Here is an 18,247-nt window from a genome sequence, read left to right as displayed (position 1 = left end):
TCTGTGCACTTCCACTTTGGGTGGTTACTATTGTCTTATATCTTTTATTCTTTCTTTTCTGGATGTATGTTTAAAGCCTCTTGTTGACTTGCCATGGTTCCTTATTTTACATCGCAGCGACTTAAATGCTGGACATTTAAAGTTGGTTATGCCATATAATGACGGATAGAAAGTCATCTGCACCTAGGGGGGTTACACATTATCTCATGGAATGTTCGTGGAATGTCCAACCATCTTAAGAGAGGGAAAGTTTTTGCACATATACACTTATCTGCAGATATAATTTTTTTGCAAGAGACTCAGCTTAGACACTCAGGAAAATCTAGACTGCGAACACACTGGTTTGGTGTAATATATCAGTCTACATTTCAAGGAAAATCTAGAGGAGTAGCAATTTTGGTTAAAAAATTGATTCCTTTTAACTTTGTTGAAGGTATGTCATTGTCTCAGGATCAATTCATTCAATTCCAATATCTTTAGTTAATGTTTATGGCCCCAATGTTGACAATCCTTTATTTTTCAAAACTGTTCTTAACACAATACTTCATATAGATCAAACAAATCTAATAACTGGAGATTTTAATTGTGTGCTGGACCCTGTAATGGATCGTCAATCATCTCATCCTGCTGTTGTGACAAACTCCAGCATCTTTTTAAATAACGCTTTGAAAAATTTGAACCTTGTCGACATATGGAGACTTAAATTTCCCACAGGAAAAGACTCCTTCTACTCTTCTGTCCATAAATCCTTCTCCCACATTATTTCCTCTTAGACTCTAACATTGTATCATTAGTACCTGCAGTAGAGTATCATCCTATCTTAATTTCAGACCATGCGCCTGTATCACTTACATTAAATATTTAAGTTAATAGAGGCAATCACAGATGGACCTTAAATAATGCACTAATGAAAGACAAGAATTTCTGTAATTATCTAGACCAAAACATTTCATTTGCAATAGACACAAATGATACAGGTGAGGTGGAACTGTTATTCGTGGGTATATTATATTGTATGAAATTTCTACCAAGAGAGAAGATACAGTACAATTAAAAAATACAGGAAAAGTGATAATAAAACTTGAGGAGGACTACAAAGAAGCCCTAAAAACAGAAACACTAAATACCTTCACTCAAACATGAGTACAACATCATTACCTCAAAACGGATATCTAGCCTCGTGTTCAAAATTAAGCAGAAACATTTTGAACTGGGCGACAAACCGCATACGTTGCTGGCAAGGCAGTTGAGTCACATGCAAGCATCTCAAGCTATACATAAAATTAATTCAAACAATGGCAATCTTATTACAGATCCAGTGAAAATGAATCAACGTTTTGCAGATTATTACGCTGACCTATATTCCTCCAATTGCAGAGTTGAACCTCAAGTAATTGATAGTTTTTTAAATGACCTGAGCCTGCCCAAACTCAGCAGCGAGGCGACAGAACTTCTTGAGGCAGAAATGACATTAGAAGAGCTTAATGAACCCATAAAGGAATTTCCAAATAAAAAAATTCCATGGGCCAGATGGATTTAACATAGAATTCCACAAAATTCAGGTGTAAGTTGGGGCGGTTGTGGGCTGGAGGTTAGGGAAATGGCCCTGTGACCGGAAGGTTTCAAGTTCAATCCCCAGCGCCAACAGTCCATGACTGAAGTGTCCTTGAGCAAGACACCTAACCCCCAATTGCTCCCTGGGTGCAGTGGATAGGGGTGTGTGTGTGTGTGTGTGTGTGTGTGTGTGTGTGTGTGTTTTGATTGGCTTTCCAAAATCCTTGAAATAAAATTAGACTTTGATCCCATAATCGTAATGTGCGGGTGTTCTGCATTATTATTTACCTTCCCTTACAAGATACAACAGGTGGTGATGGCTGCTTTGATTGTGGCTAAGAAGCTGCTCCTTTTAAATTGGAAATCGCCTTCAGCTCCATCGTTCAAGCATTGGCTAGCTGAGATGCTTAATTTTGCCTCTATGGAGCATTCATGTAGCCGTGGACCAAGTGCACAGAAGTACATTAACCAGATTTGGAATCCAATAATCAGTTATTTTAAGTAAATGTAAGACCACAAATGTAAGTAAATGTAAGAAAATGTAAGACCCTTTCTTTTTTTCTTTCTCTTTCTCTTCTTCAATGCTGCTACTGCACATGTTACTGTCACTGTTGTTATTTTTATTATTATTATCATAATATCATTCTGTTGGTTTTATTATTTTTATTTTTTATTTTTATTTTTATTTTTTTTAATGTGCTTGATAGGAGGGGGTTGGGTTAGATGGTCTGATATGTACACTTTTTTGTTTGTTTGAACTGATTATACAACCAAAATAAGCTAAAATAAAGTATTCAAAAAAAAAAAAAAAAACTTTAAACTTAGTCCTCTTCTCCTACGTATGATTAATTCATTGTCAAATTTTCAACTTCCCCCATCTTTGTATAGCCTAATGCCTATATCACCTTAATCCAGAAGAAGGGTCGTAACGAAAAGGAGGCCTCATCGTACCAACCAATCTCATTACTTCCAATTGAAACTAAGCTCATTAGCAAAATTCTGGCCAACAAAGAAATATATTTCAACTATTATTCATCCGGACCAGACTGGCTTTATGCCAGGGCGATATATACATTTTAACCTACGGCGCCTGTTTAATTTCCTATATTCTGAAAATTTAGAAGATTCAGTGATACTATCATTAGATGCTGTGAAAGCTTTCGTGCAAGTGGAGAGACAGTATATGATGCGAGTACTACACGAATTTGGTTTTGGCCCTATATTTATAAGATGGATTAAGATTCTTTATTTCCCACCTACAGCATCAGTAATAACCAATAATGATATCTCCCCTCCTTTCTTTCTCCACAGACGAACTAGACAGGGCTGTGGTCTTTCTCCATTTTTGTTCTGTCTTTGTATTGAGCCTTTAGCTACAGCCATCAGAAAATGTTCAGACATTGCGTGTATAAAAATCTATAACACTCTACATAAAATTTCTCTGTACGCAGATGATGTGGTATTATTCATATCTAATCTAAGGACCTTGATGACTCCCTTGCTTGACTTAATTAATACATTTGGTTCCTTCTCAGGCTACAAAATAAACTGGGACAAAAGCGAATTGATGCCCCTTGGTAAAAAGATTGATATGGAGTTCTTTTCTAAAGTTCCATTCAAACTTGCACCGGAAAATTTTACATATTTGGGCATTGAGGTAACAAAAACAGCAGAAAACCTGATTAAGGTGAATTGACAGAACAAAATTAAACAGCTGAAGGAGAACACAGAGGCTTGGAAAACTCTCCCTTTATCAACGATGGGCAGAATCAATGCCATTAAAATGGTCAATCCGCAGGTGTGTTCATCCCACATAGTTACTTCAAACAATTGAACAGTGTCATTACTACATTTATATGGAATTACAAAACTGCCAGAATCTCACAGAAGCATTTATGTAAGCTAAAATCAGCAGGTGGTTTCGGTCTGTCTGATTTTAGACTTTATTATTGGGCAGCCACTTTAAACATCCTCTCTTTTTGGCGAAAACATCCATCAGATCAAGAATGTGAAATTCCCTCTTGGCTGTCCGTTGAACATTCTGTGTGTCAAAATACCTCTCTATTAAGTTTACTTAACAGTCCGACTCAAACACAGAAATCTTTATACAGCAACAATTTCATGATCCATAACACCCTGAAAATTTGGAGGCAAATTAAAACATACTTAAAGGTGCCCGAGATGTACATAGATAATCCAATATGTAACAACCATGTCTTTCCAGCAGCACTGAAGGATGCTGTCTTCTTGCAATAGAAAAACATAGGTCTAAAAACTATTGGAGATCTTTGCATTGACAGCTGTTTTGCTTTTTTCCAACAACTGCAAACTACATACAAATTTCCCTCTTCATATTTTTTTGCGTATTTACAAATTCAGCATTTTACCAGAATACGTTTAGCTGAATTTGAAATCATTCACCTTTGGAGAAGATTCTTTCTATCTGTCCAAATACAAAAGGAACGGTTTCTGCTTTTTATAACAGCTTACTCCGCCCGAAGACCGCTGGGAGAGGCTCCAGCATCCCCCTGCGACCCTGATGGAGAAGCAGCTTGGAAAATGGATGGATGGATAACATCTTACTTTTTTTAACAATCTTACATTATCATCCAATATCAATTGTTTCAAACAAGCATGGATGGAAGAACTTGGTATAGAGATTACTCATGAGCAATGGGAAGATGCTCTAAAGAATATCACCAACTGTTCAATAAATACGAGACACATTGATACAGTTTAAAATAGTTCATAGAGTTCACTATTCAAAGGCCAAATTACATAAGATTTTTCCTGAGATCTCCCCCATATGCAGTAAACGTAATACTGAAGAAGGAACATTGCTTCATCAGTTTTGGACATGCTCTAGACTTCTAGAAGTCTGTTTTAGACTTCTTTTCTGTAGCATTCAATAGAAACTGTGTGCCAGACCCTTTAGTTGCAATATTGGGAATAAGAGACTCTAATTTAGGTCTGAATAATTTTCAGAAACAAGCAATTTCTCTTGGTGTACTTTTGGCAAGAAGATTAATATTACAACAGTGGAAATCGGAAGCTGCACCCTCATTTGAAGCATGGATCAGAGATTTTGCTAATGTGCTCCATTTGGAGCAGCTATGATACAGTCTTTTTTTTTTGCCAAATTTTTGCCAAAATATGGCAACCAATATTGGGCCATGTAGAAGAAAGATAACTGATGTCCCCACCCACCGTGCAGCTTTTCTTTCTGTTTCGTGTAACTCTATCCAAACAATGCAGTTTTAAGTGTTGTGTTTACTGCCATCATATGTGAAGAACGTTGCTGTGCAGGAGTCAGTTTTTAGTTGAAGGCTTTTACTATGTCCACATAACTGTCTGTTACATTATCTTATTAGTGTACTTATTTGTTGCCTGTTTTTTTTTTTTTTTTTTAATTTTCCCTACTTTGATATTTGTCTGTTTTTCTTTTTATATGCATCACAACCCGAGCTTAATTACAACATATACAACATATACATATCTCTTTGAGTTGTATGTGGAAAACCAAATAAAAATGTTTCTGGAAAGAAATAGAAGAATAGAAAGAGAAAAAAAAAACATCCTTTTCATTTTGAGGATATCCAGTCAGGTTGCTGTATTTTTATCATTTGCTGTATGTCATGGCTGTACCTGCAGTTGACAGTTCAGTAGACACAAATACTTTGTAGCTACATTTATCAGCCATTTTATCAGAAACACCTGCTAAGCATAAACGTGCTTCGAGAAGGCCTAATGATTTCAGGCAAATGTGTACGTTTTGTCCAGCTTTATTAATTGGATCATTGTTCAGCTTGTTGTAAATGCCTGCATGGTAGTAATAGTCTTATTTTATTGTTATGTTTTGCTTGAAAGCAAACACAAACATTCAGTGGAAAATTATCCAGTCCTTTTTTTTCCTCTGTAGTATCTAGTATCACAGCCAAATGAGCTCTCTCATTAGTTAAGACTTGAATATCTCAACTAAAGGCCTTATGCCTTAGATTAGCTACCAACATAATTAGGAAATGTGATTGGAACCAACTAGTCACATTTTCATTTCATTACACATTTCAACAGTGGGACCACTTTTGTGAGACAAAATATCACTCCAGACCTTCTGGAAGTCCTAGATCCATCACTAGGCCTGAACAGAAGGCCTAGCTTGAACAGTCATGGTTTGAGTGTTGTTGGTCCACCTCAAAAAATATCCAGCCAGCAGTTGCTCAGCCGACCGCTGAGAATGACTAACTGTGTATCGACAGATGGGCTCGATCCTACTGTACACCACCAATGTGGAGCTTGGGATGGTTTTCTAATACATTGTCTAGGGGAAAAAATGCACCTGTGTGGTAGGTGTTTCTGATAAAATGGCCAATGAGTGTAGGTGTTTATAATAAACTGGAAGTTCTGTGTAAATGACTGTAGGAGAGATGATTGATGGTGGAGGAAGATAAAGCAGTCTGAGGTGTATAGCTTTCAACCCTGTCCGATTAATTTGATCAGCTGCTGATTGGCTTGTTCCCTGATGAAGCCCCATGCAGCTCTTCTGCATGCATTTGCAAAATAGAGAGACAGTATTGGGCTTAAGGAACATCAAGGACTTTCGAGTGAATGAGCTTTCAAGTGAATGATTACAGGATTGATTCTGGGCCGTGCTGCATCGGAGTGGTTTTGAATATTGCTTAGTGTTATTCTTTTGGTGGTGTCTAAAGCCACATTACCAGGGAAGGGTGTACTGTACATGCTGGTTATTCATTGTGTTTATGAATAGAGACCATACTCAACTCTTAGGGGTTTAAGGGTCATAGCCGTAAGGCAGGTGTTGAAGGAGGGGTTAACTGAGTTGATTGAGGGCAAGATAACTTTTTCTATGAACTGTTATGCATATTATACTATACTTTAAAATATAAACAGTGCAAAAGTACCAAGTCCTCGATGTAATATTTACACTATCCCGCTTAGATGAATAACCACACATGGTGCCAATAAAATGAACAAACCCAAACTTCTTTGGCTACTCTTTATTTGCAGAAGGTTAATGAAAATGAATGCTGATTCTGTCTGGCTGAAAAACTCTTTCTAACTGTACTGAAACTATTTAGCAGCTCAGTCACTTTGAACGAAGCTGTATCTCCACTTTATAACGATAGCAGACAGAAATATGTTCTCATATGATGTAACTTGACCACTTCAGCTGGCAAACTATTTTTGAGAAGCTGTTGCTCTGCAGGTGGATGATTTGTAGCAACAGATAGATGATAGTCATGTCATGTTGATACAAATAAACGGAAGTGAACTTGGCTGTGAAGCTGCATGCTGCTGAGAGCCCTGATTTACACAGCTGGAGACTTTTTTTTGCTCTTCACTCATGCAGCTAATGTAGCTATCAGTGATAACGTGGTATCAGTCGTGTGGGAGATTTTATGACAAAATCATTCTCAAAAATGAGCCCCTGGTGTAAATAAGTCAGTATACAAACTTCAACATTTTACTGTTACTGGTTTGGAAGCGAGGAAAAGTGCCCCCTGTGCAGCAAAGTCAACGCAGGCCTCCAACATATTCTATCTAGATGCCGCATTGCTCTGATGCAGAGTCGCCTAAGATGGCGGCACAATCAGGTGCTAAAGAAGTTGGCAGAGCAGGTGGAGGGATGCAGGGTCAGGGCCAACAACTCTCCAGATCCCACTCGTCCAAACATCCCATTCGTCAGACCAGGAGATGGAGGGCAGAAGACAGTGGCGGGAAGAGACACATGTCTGCTTACTCCTGGAAAGAAATGGGAAATGCGTGCTGACCTGGGCAATCAGCTTGTCTTCCCAACCGAGATCACACAGACAACTTTAAGACCGGATGTTATGATGTGGTCCACAGCTGCCAAGAAGGTCCTTATCATCGAGCTTACCATACCATGGGAGGAGGGAATGTCAGTGGCATATGAGCACAAGCGGCTCAAGTATTCTGATCTGGCAGCAGAGTGCAGAGAGGGAGGCTTGTTCATGACCATCCACCCGGTGGAAGTCAGTTGTAGGGGCTTTGTGGGGAAATCCACAATCCAGCTTCTCCATGTGGACAAGCCTAAAGAAGTTCATCAAGGAACTGGCTGAGGAGGCAGAGAAGGCAAGCTACTAGCTCTGGTTATGGAGGAGGGATAGGAGTTGGGGTTCAACACCCTAATGAGGGCAGCTGCAGGGGGTGGCGGGGAGACATCCCCACAAAAGCCACTGCCCCCCCACCGCAAGATGTACTGGTCTGGGGGCGAAACATCAATGAACGGTGGCACCAGCTGATTACCCTGCAGCTGACTCTAAGTGCACTGGAGGAGGTGCGGCAGGCAGAGATGCCAAGCAGGTACCACATCATCATCTTAAACAAGGGACAAATAAAAACTGGAATAAATAGAACAAAAAATATCAAAAACAGCCAATGTGAAAGGAGCTGAAGAGATGAATGTATGTACGTATATGCTGATGAGGCACGTAGTAACACTAGATGGTATAACGTAGTGGGTAACATCGCTGCCTTTTACGCTGTAGGCTGGGGTTCAATCCCCACCTGGGCCAACACCTGACACTATACCAATAAGAGTCCTTGGGCAAGACTCCTAACACTGCCTTCACCTACCTGTGTAAAAAAGATCCAATTGTAAGTCGCTCTGGATAGCAGTGTGTGTCAAATGCTGTAAATGTAACACTTTATGTGGAGTGGTCCTTTTGTAGATGATTAATATATTCTTAACAGATTATCAGTAACACAGCATATCAGTGAAGTAGCGGTAGTGAAGCATTTGAATACACCACGTTGAATATCTTGACAATGTACTGTTGATAGATTACTTATATTAAGATGTGTTGATATGTTACTTCCTTTACGCAAAACCTAACCTAACCCAACCTAACCCAAAAACCAAACCTAACCCTGACCCTAATCCTAACGCTAACCTTAATCTCAACCCAATTCCTAATCCCAACCCTCATATGTTTCTGACATGTTACTAAGCGTCTGTTGAGTGTTTTTCATCCCAAAAGGACCACTCAAAATAGTGTCACCAGGGCATAACTATTGTTTACAGTATATTAAAGAATGATGTGCACTACCGTTATGCAAAAGTATTATGGTGCAAAGAAATTATTCAGTCTTGCAGTAAAGGAGATTTGCTAGTTTCAGCTTAAGTTTAAAGCACAGTGTCCACTATGGTTAATAAGTTCTAAAGCTCTGGTGAAAAAACTGGGAGCATGACCAGCTATGCTGGCTTTGATGGACCTTACATTTCTACCAGAATTACACATGAAAATGTGCAGAAGTGTGCTCTTTGTAGAGGATGTGTGAGCTTATTTTCACTTAGAAAACCAACAAAACACGTTAACTGACCAGAAATTTTGCATATGATTGTACATGCCTAGACATGTGTATTGTGCTCTGAATGTGTTGCTCAGAAACATTTGCAGTGCATCCAACAATAAAGGCACCATGGAGCTTCTTTTAGTCAGTGTAACACAGTAGCACAATTCCACATGCTGTGGACATACACGCTCACCAACTGTTTGTTTGTTATCAGTTTAAGAATGGATGTATTGTTGACAGTATCTTAGGTAAGACTTGGTTAATTTCTTTCTCGGAGGGCCTTTACAGTACAGGCCAAAATTCAAAGCGAAAATTCAGGCACTCTGTTGGGCTTTGGAAAGTGTAATAAGTTGCGCCTGCATTAATTATACTGAGAGAACCAATAAATGTGTGCCTCGTGATAGTTACAGCCGGCTTGCTGTCTAAAGCCAGGCTCCACTGCTAATGAAGGAGCAGCTCTATCTCTGTTCAGCCTTTTTTGCTTTAAATTGTGAAGGTGCTTGATTAAACAATATGCCAGACAGCTAAGCTTTCGCTGTGGCTTCACATTTGGCCAACTAATTACACACTTGCTGGCTATTTTAAGTCCCCAACTCGAGCTGGAATTAACTGCGACAGAATTGACTCATTCTGGCCCTTAGTTTCAAACATTTTTTCCCAACTGGAGGCAGACGGAGAAATGAATGTGCTCGGGCTGCAACTGACAAAATCAGCCTAGACTGATATTTGGTCAGGGAGAATTGAGTTTTGGGCCAAAAAATAAAGTTAATGTTACAGATAACTCAGAAAAAGGATTATTTCTGCATCAAAGCCTTGTAGTATTCCAGGATTCCTGATATGATGATGATAAACAGATAATTAGCCTGTTGCTGTTGCCAGTGCCGACACTGGCAACAGATGATTTTACGTTTTGTTTTTTTTTTGCAGTTCACCCAATATGCCAAAAATATATATTTCTGTAAAACATATAAAGTTTATAAAGTATTTGCATATATTTCTGACATATGTAAATATTAAAAAACTGACTGTACATATGTGTGCATATTTCATCATACTGCCATTTACAGTGAAAAAAAACTAAAACATAAAATATGGCAAACTTTCAAAACATTTTATATTTCATGTTTTTTTTTTCCAATATGTTAAACTCAGCAAAAAAATAAAAAATGCCATATTTCCATTTGTTGCCTGTAGAAGAAATTTGAACATACTCAGAAAATCAAGAAAAGGTAATCTGACCAGTAGCTTTGCCCACATTGTTAATGTTTTAAGACCCTAACCCTATAAACAAATATATATAAATAATTTGCTTGGAGTTGCATGATTATTATGAAGCAAAATACACTGTAAAGCTACATTTTAAAATTTGACAAATTAGGGGGCAACATACCTGAAACAGAATGTAAAAAAAAAAATTAAAATACAGTTTCACAATCTGAACTCATGAATATATAAAAATAGCATGCATTTGCACATGTGTAGTTTATCTGGAAAGACATATTCTGACAGTTTGTTAAGCTAGAGCATGACAATGTGGTAGGATACTAAACCTGTAGTTATTGTTAATGGCCAAATGTTAATGGACTTCTCACTGACCAATGCATTATGTGTTCATATGAATGATGAGAGCTATATATTTTACTTTTGGCAAAAAAAAAAAAATAATAATACAAAAACAGTAAAATGAAGCTAATAATCTAAAATATATACACACCATCAATCTCAGAGGTCTCACTCATCTGATGAGACAAAGTCAGCAGTGACGTTGCATGCAAAAAGGCCTACTGCACTAATTTTAATTAATGATAAAGTAGTAAAATGTATTTTTTTGCTAAACTATTTGGTAATTCAAGCAAGACTGTAATTTTGGTGAAAATCACATTTTCTGTAACATTCTAATGCAGTAGTTCTGTAAGTGTTTACTTTGGTCATTTTACTTTTTATGATTATAAAGTTAACTAGCTTGTTAACTGCACTTAAAGGGAAGATGACCAGGATGATGGAAAATATGTTTCTATTGTTACAGTAACAGGTGAATGTAACAGTAGACAAATGTTCTCATTTACTGGCAACTAAAAAATAAACCAATAAAATATTGTATATTCCTCCTTGTTTCAAAAGTTAAACCTCTAGCCACTCTTTCCAGAAAATTATTAACATTAAATAATAAGCCCACATAGCAGACCCAACATGAAAGTTGCTTTTACAGCTCCAATAATGACAATTGTTCCAGTGGAGAAATCCCAGTTTGTAGAGCAAAGCCTCTGCTCGGTGGTCCGCTTTAGGGCCGAGGCCTGTAATCCGCATCATTTGAGTCTAGTGGCAGTGGGCTGCTTATCTCTGATCCCATACACTCCATATCACTACCGAGTCCTTTCTGCTGAATGGGTGGTCAGCTCAATCTCTGGCTCTGTGTGACACAAGAGGCAGGGAAAAGTCCAGCATGGGTTAAAGAGCAGGCTGACTGATCCCTATAGCCCATTGCCTCACACATCCTCTGCGGTCCTGATGCCCCAGAGTTTCGGAGAATGGCCTGGGGACGACCACAGCGAGAGCGCTAAAACCCACATTGACCTGCTGTGCTCAGGGTTGGTTGGTCTTTAAGCAGGCACCATATAAGATGAGATCTCTTTTAAAGCTCTTTATACTTTGTTGCAACTTTCGAGACCTACATCATTCAAATCTTCTGAGAAATGACCAGAGATCTTAGTCTCAGGGATGAATATACGAGTTCTCAGAACTCTTTGACTTTGGTCTTCTCCCATTCCTTGCAGAACTGAGACGTTTCCAAAAAAAAAAAAAAAAACCACAATAGGAAATACAGTTTGCTAGCTTAAAATCTCCTAATATTAAGAAAAGTCACCAAGCACCAGTAAGTGCACCAGAATGTAAGCTTGAATGCTATGTTGATGCATTGACTGCTGTCTTTTGGATTAGTACTTTGTAAATAGCTTCCTAAGGTGACATAAGCTTCCGCTAGCATCATTACCATTTATGCTTTATGATTTATGCTTGCCTCCAGAGAACAAGTTGTTTTATACACATTTTCCCACTTGACTCTATTCATGAGTCTGTGGAAATTTAGATGTTTAGTGATTGTTGATGCAGAGCAGTGCTGTATACTGTTTCCTGTCAGCCAGTAAGTTAAGCTAATTAACAAGCATTGTGGCAAATTAGCAAAGTTAGTCACTTTAGAGTGACAGAAATTGACCAAAAATGTAAGTAAATCTTTATATGTAGTTATTATGATGGTTCTAGCTGTATTTCAAGCAGGGTGGAAAGTCAACTACAACTAGTTTGGTTGCCTCTCTTTTGGGCTACTCACCACTGCTGCTGAAAAAAATTATACTAGGAATGATGACGACGTAGCTAAGAGCTGAAATAGCTAGCTAGTGACAGCTGACCACCAATAAATCCTCATAATTCTCACTAATTTTCCAAGGATACCCTACAAAGGGAACATTTTCTAAGCCAAAATGCTAGCAAGTTAGTTAGCTAGCTGACTATTTCATGCAATAGCCTGGAGAGAGAGAGGTAGCTAGCATGCTAATGTATGAATATCTACAACACAATACAATATCTACAATAACTACTGGCTAAATATGTAAGCAAAATGACTTTTTTGTAAACTTTACTTACCAAAAAACCACATAGCTCTCTTTCAAATATGTCAAATATTAAAGTTTTCAGCTGATGTGTAACATCTCACTATGTTCGCCATGTTGAAAGTTTTTCAGCAAAGCTTGTTTTTCCTTTGCTCTGGGTGATCCTGGCTGTCCTACCATTCCCTGCTGTAAAGGAAAAACAACACAGACCGGCATGAATTCCCTGATAGCTGATTTATGATGGTTTACGCTGGTCTGTTGCTGGTTTAGCTGGTCACCCAGCTTCCCAAACACAACATGGTGGTTTGCCAGCATATTAACACCTATTGCTGCTGACCAGCATACTAGCACCCAAAAACACAACATATACTGGTTTTGCTGGTTTATGCTGATTCTTCTAGCTGGGTTAAGAACACATCGTTTTATCTTTGTAGGCATGATTTTTCAGTTGTCTGTGAACACAGCTGTTCATCTTCTGAATGCGTATTTGATACCTGTGGATGGCTAGCTTTTGATGCTGTAAAAAGCTATGAAGACAGGTAACTGAGCATTGAAGATTTGTTTGGTTTTATTTCACAGGCGTTTACAGGTAACTCCAACACAGAGAGCGTGGTGCGACACGACCTGCAGCACGCCATCGTGGCCCGGTACCTCCGCATCATCCCTCTGGACTGGAGCGAAGAGGGTCGGATAGGTCTCCGAATCGAAATCTACGGCTGTCCATACTGTGAGTACAGCACCCTGAAGTACACCACTTTAGACTTTCAGGATGTTCATCACAGCCTGTGAATACAAGCTGTAGTTTAAGTTGTTGAACGATCAGCAGAGCTTTATTTTACTGCAAAATAGCATTATTTTATTTTTACATATTTTTACCGCAACAGGGCAGTAAAAGAGCCGAATGTTGCTGACCCCTGGATTTTCTGAGTAAAAATACGTTAGCACGTTCTGTATAGAGAACACACTTCTGCACATTTTAAGTTTGAGTTTAGTTGCTGAACTTAACATTTTTTGGGGAAAAAAATAAAATTCATAATGTAGCCTGTGCAAAGGTTTTGGCACATTTTTATATCCCATAATTAATGCCAGTATGTTTAACTTGCATAATAAACAGAAATTGTTTGCTAAAATTAGCAGACACATGTCATATTTAAGTTTGTGGACGATATGTTAATTTATAACGCATTGGGTCTCATAAATGAACCAGCTTATTCAGTAAGTATTCAATAAAACTGAAACGGGTCATGGTCTCTGCACTGAGTCTCCTTTTCCACTCAGTATTTCTGAGCAACACTTCCGTTATCTTCAGCATCCCATGTGTCAATGACATCTATGAAATCTAGGTGTCATCTACTGAGTAGAAGCAGCTATTTTTGTTGCCTTGAAGTTTTGCATAATTCATAATCAGAGAAATTAAGTTTCTGTCTGCATCAAAAAGCTGTTGCCTTCTCCAACCTGTGTTGCATGTTTAAACAGAAGCAGTGAATATATATTTGCCATGACCTCCTCCATCTGGTTCCAGTTCTTTTCCTTGAGAAATTATTACTTTATCATACACAGTTTACACTGACCGACTGCTTCATAAAGTACACCTCTTTGTTTCTACACTCATTGTCGATTATATCAGCTCCACTTCCCATATAGATGCACTTTGTATTTCTACAGTTACAGACTCTTGTCCATCTGTTTCTCTGCATACTTTGTGAGCCCCATTTTACCCTGTTCTTCAGTGGTGAGGATGACCACACGACCCTCACAGAACAGGTATTATTTGGGTGTTGGATTATCCTCAGCACTGCAGTAACACTGACATGGTGGTGATGTGTTAGTGTGTGCTGCGCTGGTCTAAGTGGATCAGACACAGTGGTGCTGCTGGAGTTTTTAAACACCTCAGTGTCACTTCTGGACTCAGAATAGTCCACCAACCAAAAATATCCAGCCAGCAGCGTCTTGTCTGTGGCGTTCTGTGACCAGTGATGAAGGACTAGAGGATGACCAACACAAACTGTGCAGCAGCAGATGAGCTATCGTCTCTGACTTTACATCTACCAGGTGGACAACAGCACTGTTGTGTCTGATCCACTCACACCAGCACAACTGACACTAACACGCCTCCACCATGTCACTGTCACTGCAGTGCTGAGAATGATCCACCACCCAAATAAAACCTGCTCTGACCATTGAAAAAGGCGGTGAAGGCGAATAACAAAGTATGCAGAGCCACAGATAAACTTAATAAAATGGCCAGTCTGTGCATGTTTGTACACTGAATTGCTGAATCGTTTAAAAAGTGTGCAGGAGCCACATTGCCCTTTATTTTTCATTTTAAATTCAATCCGCATGTGTATTAATTATGGGAATAGTGCCGTTGGCACTGGATAAAGATGAAATTACATACGTGTAGCATCAACCCACTCTGTTGGTTTTTTTTGTTGTTTTTTTGGGGTTTTTTTGTGAAGATGGAATGAAATCCATGACAAATTCCACACTCTCATCTTATTAAGTGTTGCCAAATTGATCTTGATAACAAATTTCAATTAACACCCGCACACATTAGATTTCAAAGTGACATGCATGTTTCTCTAATTACAGTAATGTAATTATCCACTGTATATTTATTTTCACATTCCAGAGTGAAGGTTCTGATTTGACCTCTCACCGCAGCAACAGCAAATATCTATTGACCGTGTTTTGTCTCTTTTCTCTTTTTTCCCTCTTGTCATTTTGAAGGCAAAACTTGCTCTCATTGATGCCAAGTCAACAAGACTTTAATTTCAACTTGTCCTAACAGATGCATTTCAGCCTTTTAAAAAGCCCATAAAATGTAAAAATCTAATTTTCCTCATGTTCTTGAAATGGAAGAGTTTGATGTTATATAAATATTATCAAAGTTTCAAAGTGTGCCATTTACTCCCCAATTCACACAGTCCAAACATGAAAACTAAGCTGTAAAAGTGGCTTATTCATTGTTTTTGTGATGTCACAAAAAATTTACATTTATATATCCACCTATTCAGCCTATAGCAGGTTAGCTCTGCCCATTCACGCTGAAGTTATAAGGAGTGTTTCAGCTCTGAGGGCTTTATTAATGAGGCACAAAACAGGACAGCCAATCACAACAGAGCTCATTTACATATGTGTGTATTTATATATATATATATATATATATATATATATATATATATTGTGTGTGTGTGTGTGTGTATTGTATGCACAAACTGCTTTTGTGCTACCCCTTCAAATAATAATAGTGTAAATAAAGCCACTGCAGGCAGGGCTTTTCCCTGTGTTTGTGTTTATGACGGATATGAATGAAGCCTGGTAGCTTCAGATATGCATCATTCTTCAAAGCACTCTGTGTTGTGGAGTAAAAGCTAAGGGGGTCGGCTGCTGCTGATTTTCTTGTCAGGATGTGTCTCGTCCTCGTTCACTCAGAGCTGCTGAACGCCTTCATATTCCTCCGTCATCTCCTATAGCCGATCAGTGACATTGATAAAGATGGCCTGCCACTAACAGATTACAGACAGGAGCGTCCGCATACAGAACTCTCCATTTTTATATCTCTCACACACAAAATATACTTTTTCTTTTTTTACTTTTAAGTCTTCTCTCCTCCTCTCTTTACTGTCCAGAAAATTCAGCGACTGTTGAGTAAAAGTAAATAAGACGTGCATTTAAAGAAATAGAGAGAGCCCCTTTCCTCGGGCACTGAAAGGGAGAAATAATAGGAGTTAGATAAGAAGGAGTTGTGCTGGAGATGAAGGCCAAAATGAGAATAAAGCCGCTGCTCTGACCTTGTTGATCGCGGCGAGATGGATGAACGCACTGGTGATGGGGTGAAAAGAGAACGGCCTGATGGAAAGAGTGGACCGAGTGAATAGGGTGAGCAGGAGCAACTGGACAAAACACATCAATGTAGGAGTGAGTTCTGAATAAGGAGCAGAGAATTTAATCATATGTGTGTGTGTGTGTGCATATATATATATATATATATATATATATATATATATATATATATATATATATATATTATTGTCCTTAATTATATTTGTTCTGAAAATATCTGGTCATTAAGTGTTTTTGTCAGAACATAACTAGAATAAATACAAATAACATTAATATAATAAGTTTCATTTTGATAATCTTAACATTCTGGAAATTGAAACATAAAGTATGTCGTGCTGTGACTTTTGCTCAGATCACATTTCATGTTTAATTTCTTCCAATTTGTTATTTTGCCATTCAGCAACTAAACAATAATTATCTCTAACATGTGTTCTTTATTAGTGTAAACTTCTTTTCACTTAGAAAATCAACAAAAATGTAATTTGCATACAGTTGTGTGTGTGTGTGTGTGTGTGTGTGTGTGTGTGTCCTATTTTATGTAGCCAGTGACACATGATAGAAAATGATGGGATAATGATAATAGATGAGAATATTTTTGATACATTAACAATACATTCTTTCAATGAAGCATTTTAAAATGGCTAAATGCACTAGATGTAGATGGCTTTAGCTGTTTCGTTGTATGATATGGGGAGACGGCCACCAAATTGTGCTTACATCCTAATTCATGTAGATATTTTGAGGTGCTGTAAGGGTTGTGGATGTGTGGCTTTTTCTCACTTTTAATACCATTTGATTCAAATGAACTGGAACACATGCACTTATGCATACCCATATATCCACGTACTACACTCCACTGCATCTTTGAGGTTAGATTTTTTATCTCATAACGCCCATAAGACCTGGTAATTACATTGGATTTTTCTTCAATTTCAGGACCAGTTTAAGTTTAACAGTCTGTGGACCAGTTTAAGTTTGCATTTTAAAATAGATGATGCCTCTAGATGTAGGCGTTTCTAGCTGTTTTTGTGGTGTAATGTGTTTCGATTGTACCCAGATTGCAGTTAACTGTCATTTCTAGAGACTATTTAGGGCTCTAATACGAGTCTAAAAATAAACACACGTTCATATCGGTGCTTACGGCTGTTCCTGACTTTTAATACAGTTGTTCCAATTGTTATCTAAGGCCAGATTTCACTTTGAAATCCAGTTCTTTCAGAATATTCAGGCTGTTTGACAGTACGGAAGCTTTCATCTGTCATAGCATGGTGCATTCAGTGTGAAAAACAGCATGCTATTTTTCTGTCCTTTGAAATTAAGTTTTGTCAACTTCAGCTTGTTCAGTTGGCCCCAGTACCAGTCATGGGTAATCTGTATCATCTATACTTTTGGTGTTAGCACTACTGATGGATAACAGAAACATAGTCACCTACACTGTATGCCATTTACAAATTGTTTCAAAAGAACAGTTTTAAAAACTAAATCTTCCTCTCTGACATGTGAAAAGTATGCAGCGCTGTGTAAGATTCCCTGTGGTGTAATTTTAAGCAGATCAGAGCAAAGCAAACACCATCAGGTGTTTTAATCAGGAAGAATAGGTTTGTTTCACTTTATGAATGCCAACTTATCATCCAATGCCATAAGATTATGATATAGATATATAGATATTTATAAAGGCCGATGTAACAGACAGATTTATGTAAACAGATCTATGTAAAGACCTATGTAAGGGTATATATATATATATATATATATCAAGTTCAGTCTTAAAGGTTGGTTTTGCATTTTGCCTCACCATCCAAATAATTTCACACACATTCAGCGGTATTGAGGTCTGGACTCTGGGGTGGTCGGTCTATCGTTCGGAGAACACGTGGAGCTTCTTTATTTGATACATCTATTTCATT

General features: G+C 38.1%; 1 protein-coding gene across 1 annotated transcript in view; it reads left to right on the top strand.

Annotated features, from left to right (window-relative positions):
• cntnap2a (contactin associated protein 2a) overlaps positions 1–18,247 on the top strand; it is a 655,370-nt gene that overhangs the window by 288,194 nt on the left and 348,929 nt on the right. Inside the window, exon 4 of the mRNA XM_017717995.2 lies at positions 13,074–13,221. Coding sequence (XP_017573484.2) covers positions 13,074–13,221 — 148 coding nt within the window. The remainder of the gene's footprint in view (positions 1–13,073; positions 13,222–18,247) is intronic.

This window comes from Pygocentrus nattereri, chromosome 24 (genome assembly GCF_015220715.1).
Source record: "Pygocentrus nattereri isolate fPygNat1 chromosome 24, fPygNat1.pri, whole genome shotgun sequence".
In the NCBI taxonomy this organism is placed as follows: Eukaryota; Metazoa; Chordata; class Actinopteri; order Characiformes; family Serrasalmidae; genus Pygocentrus; species Pygocentrus nattereri.
The sequence above is the reverse complement of the archived record's forward strand: the minus strand, read 5'-3'. Positions and strand labels throughout refer to the sequence as shown.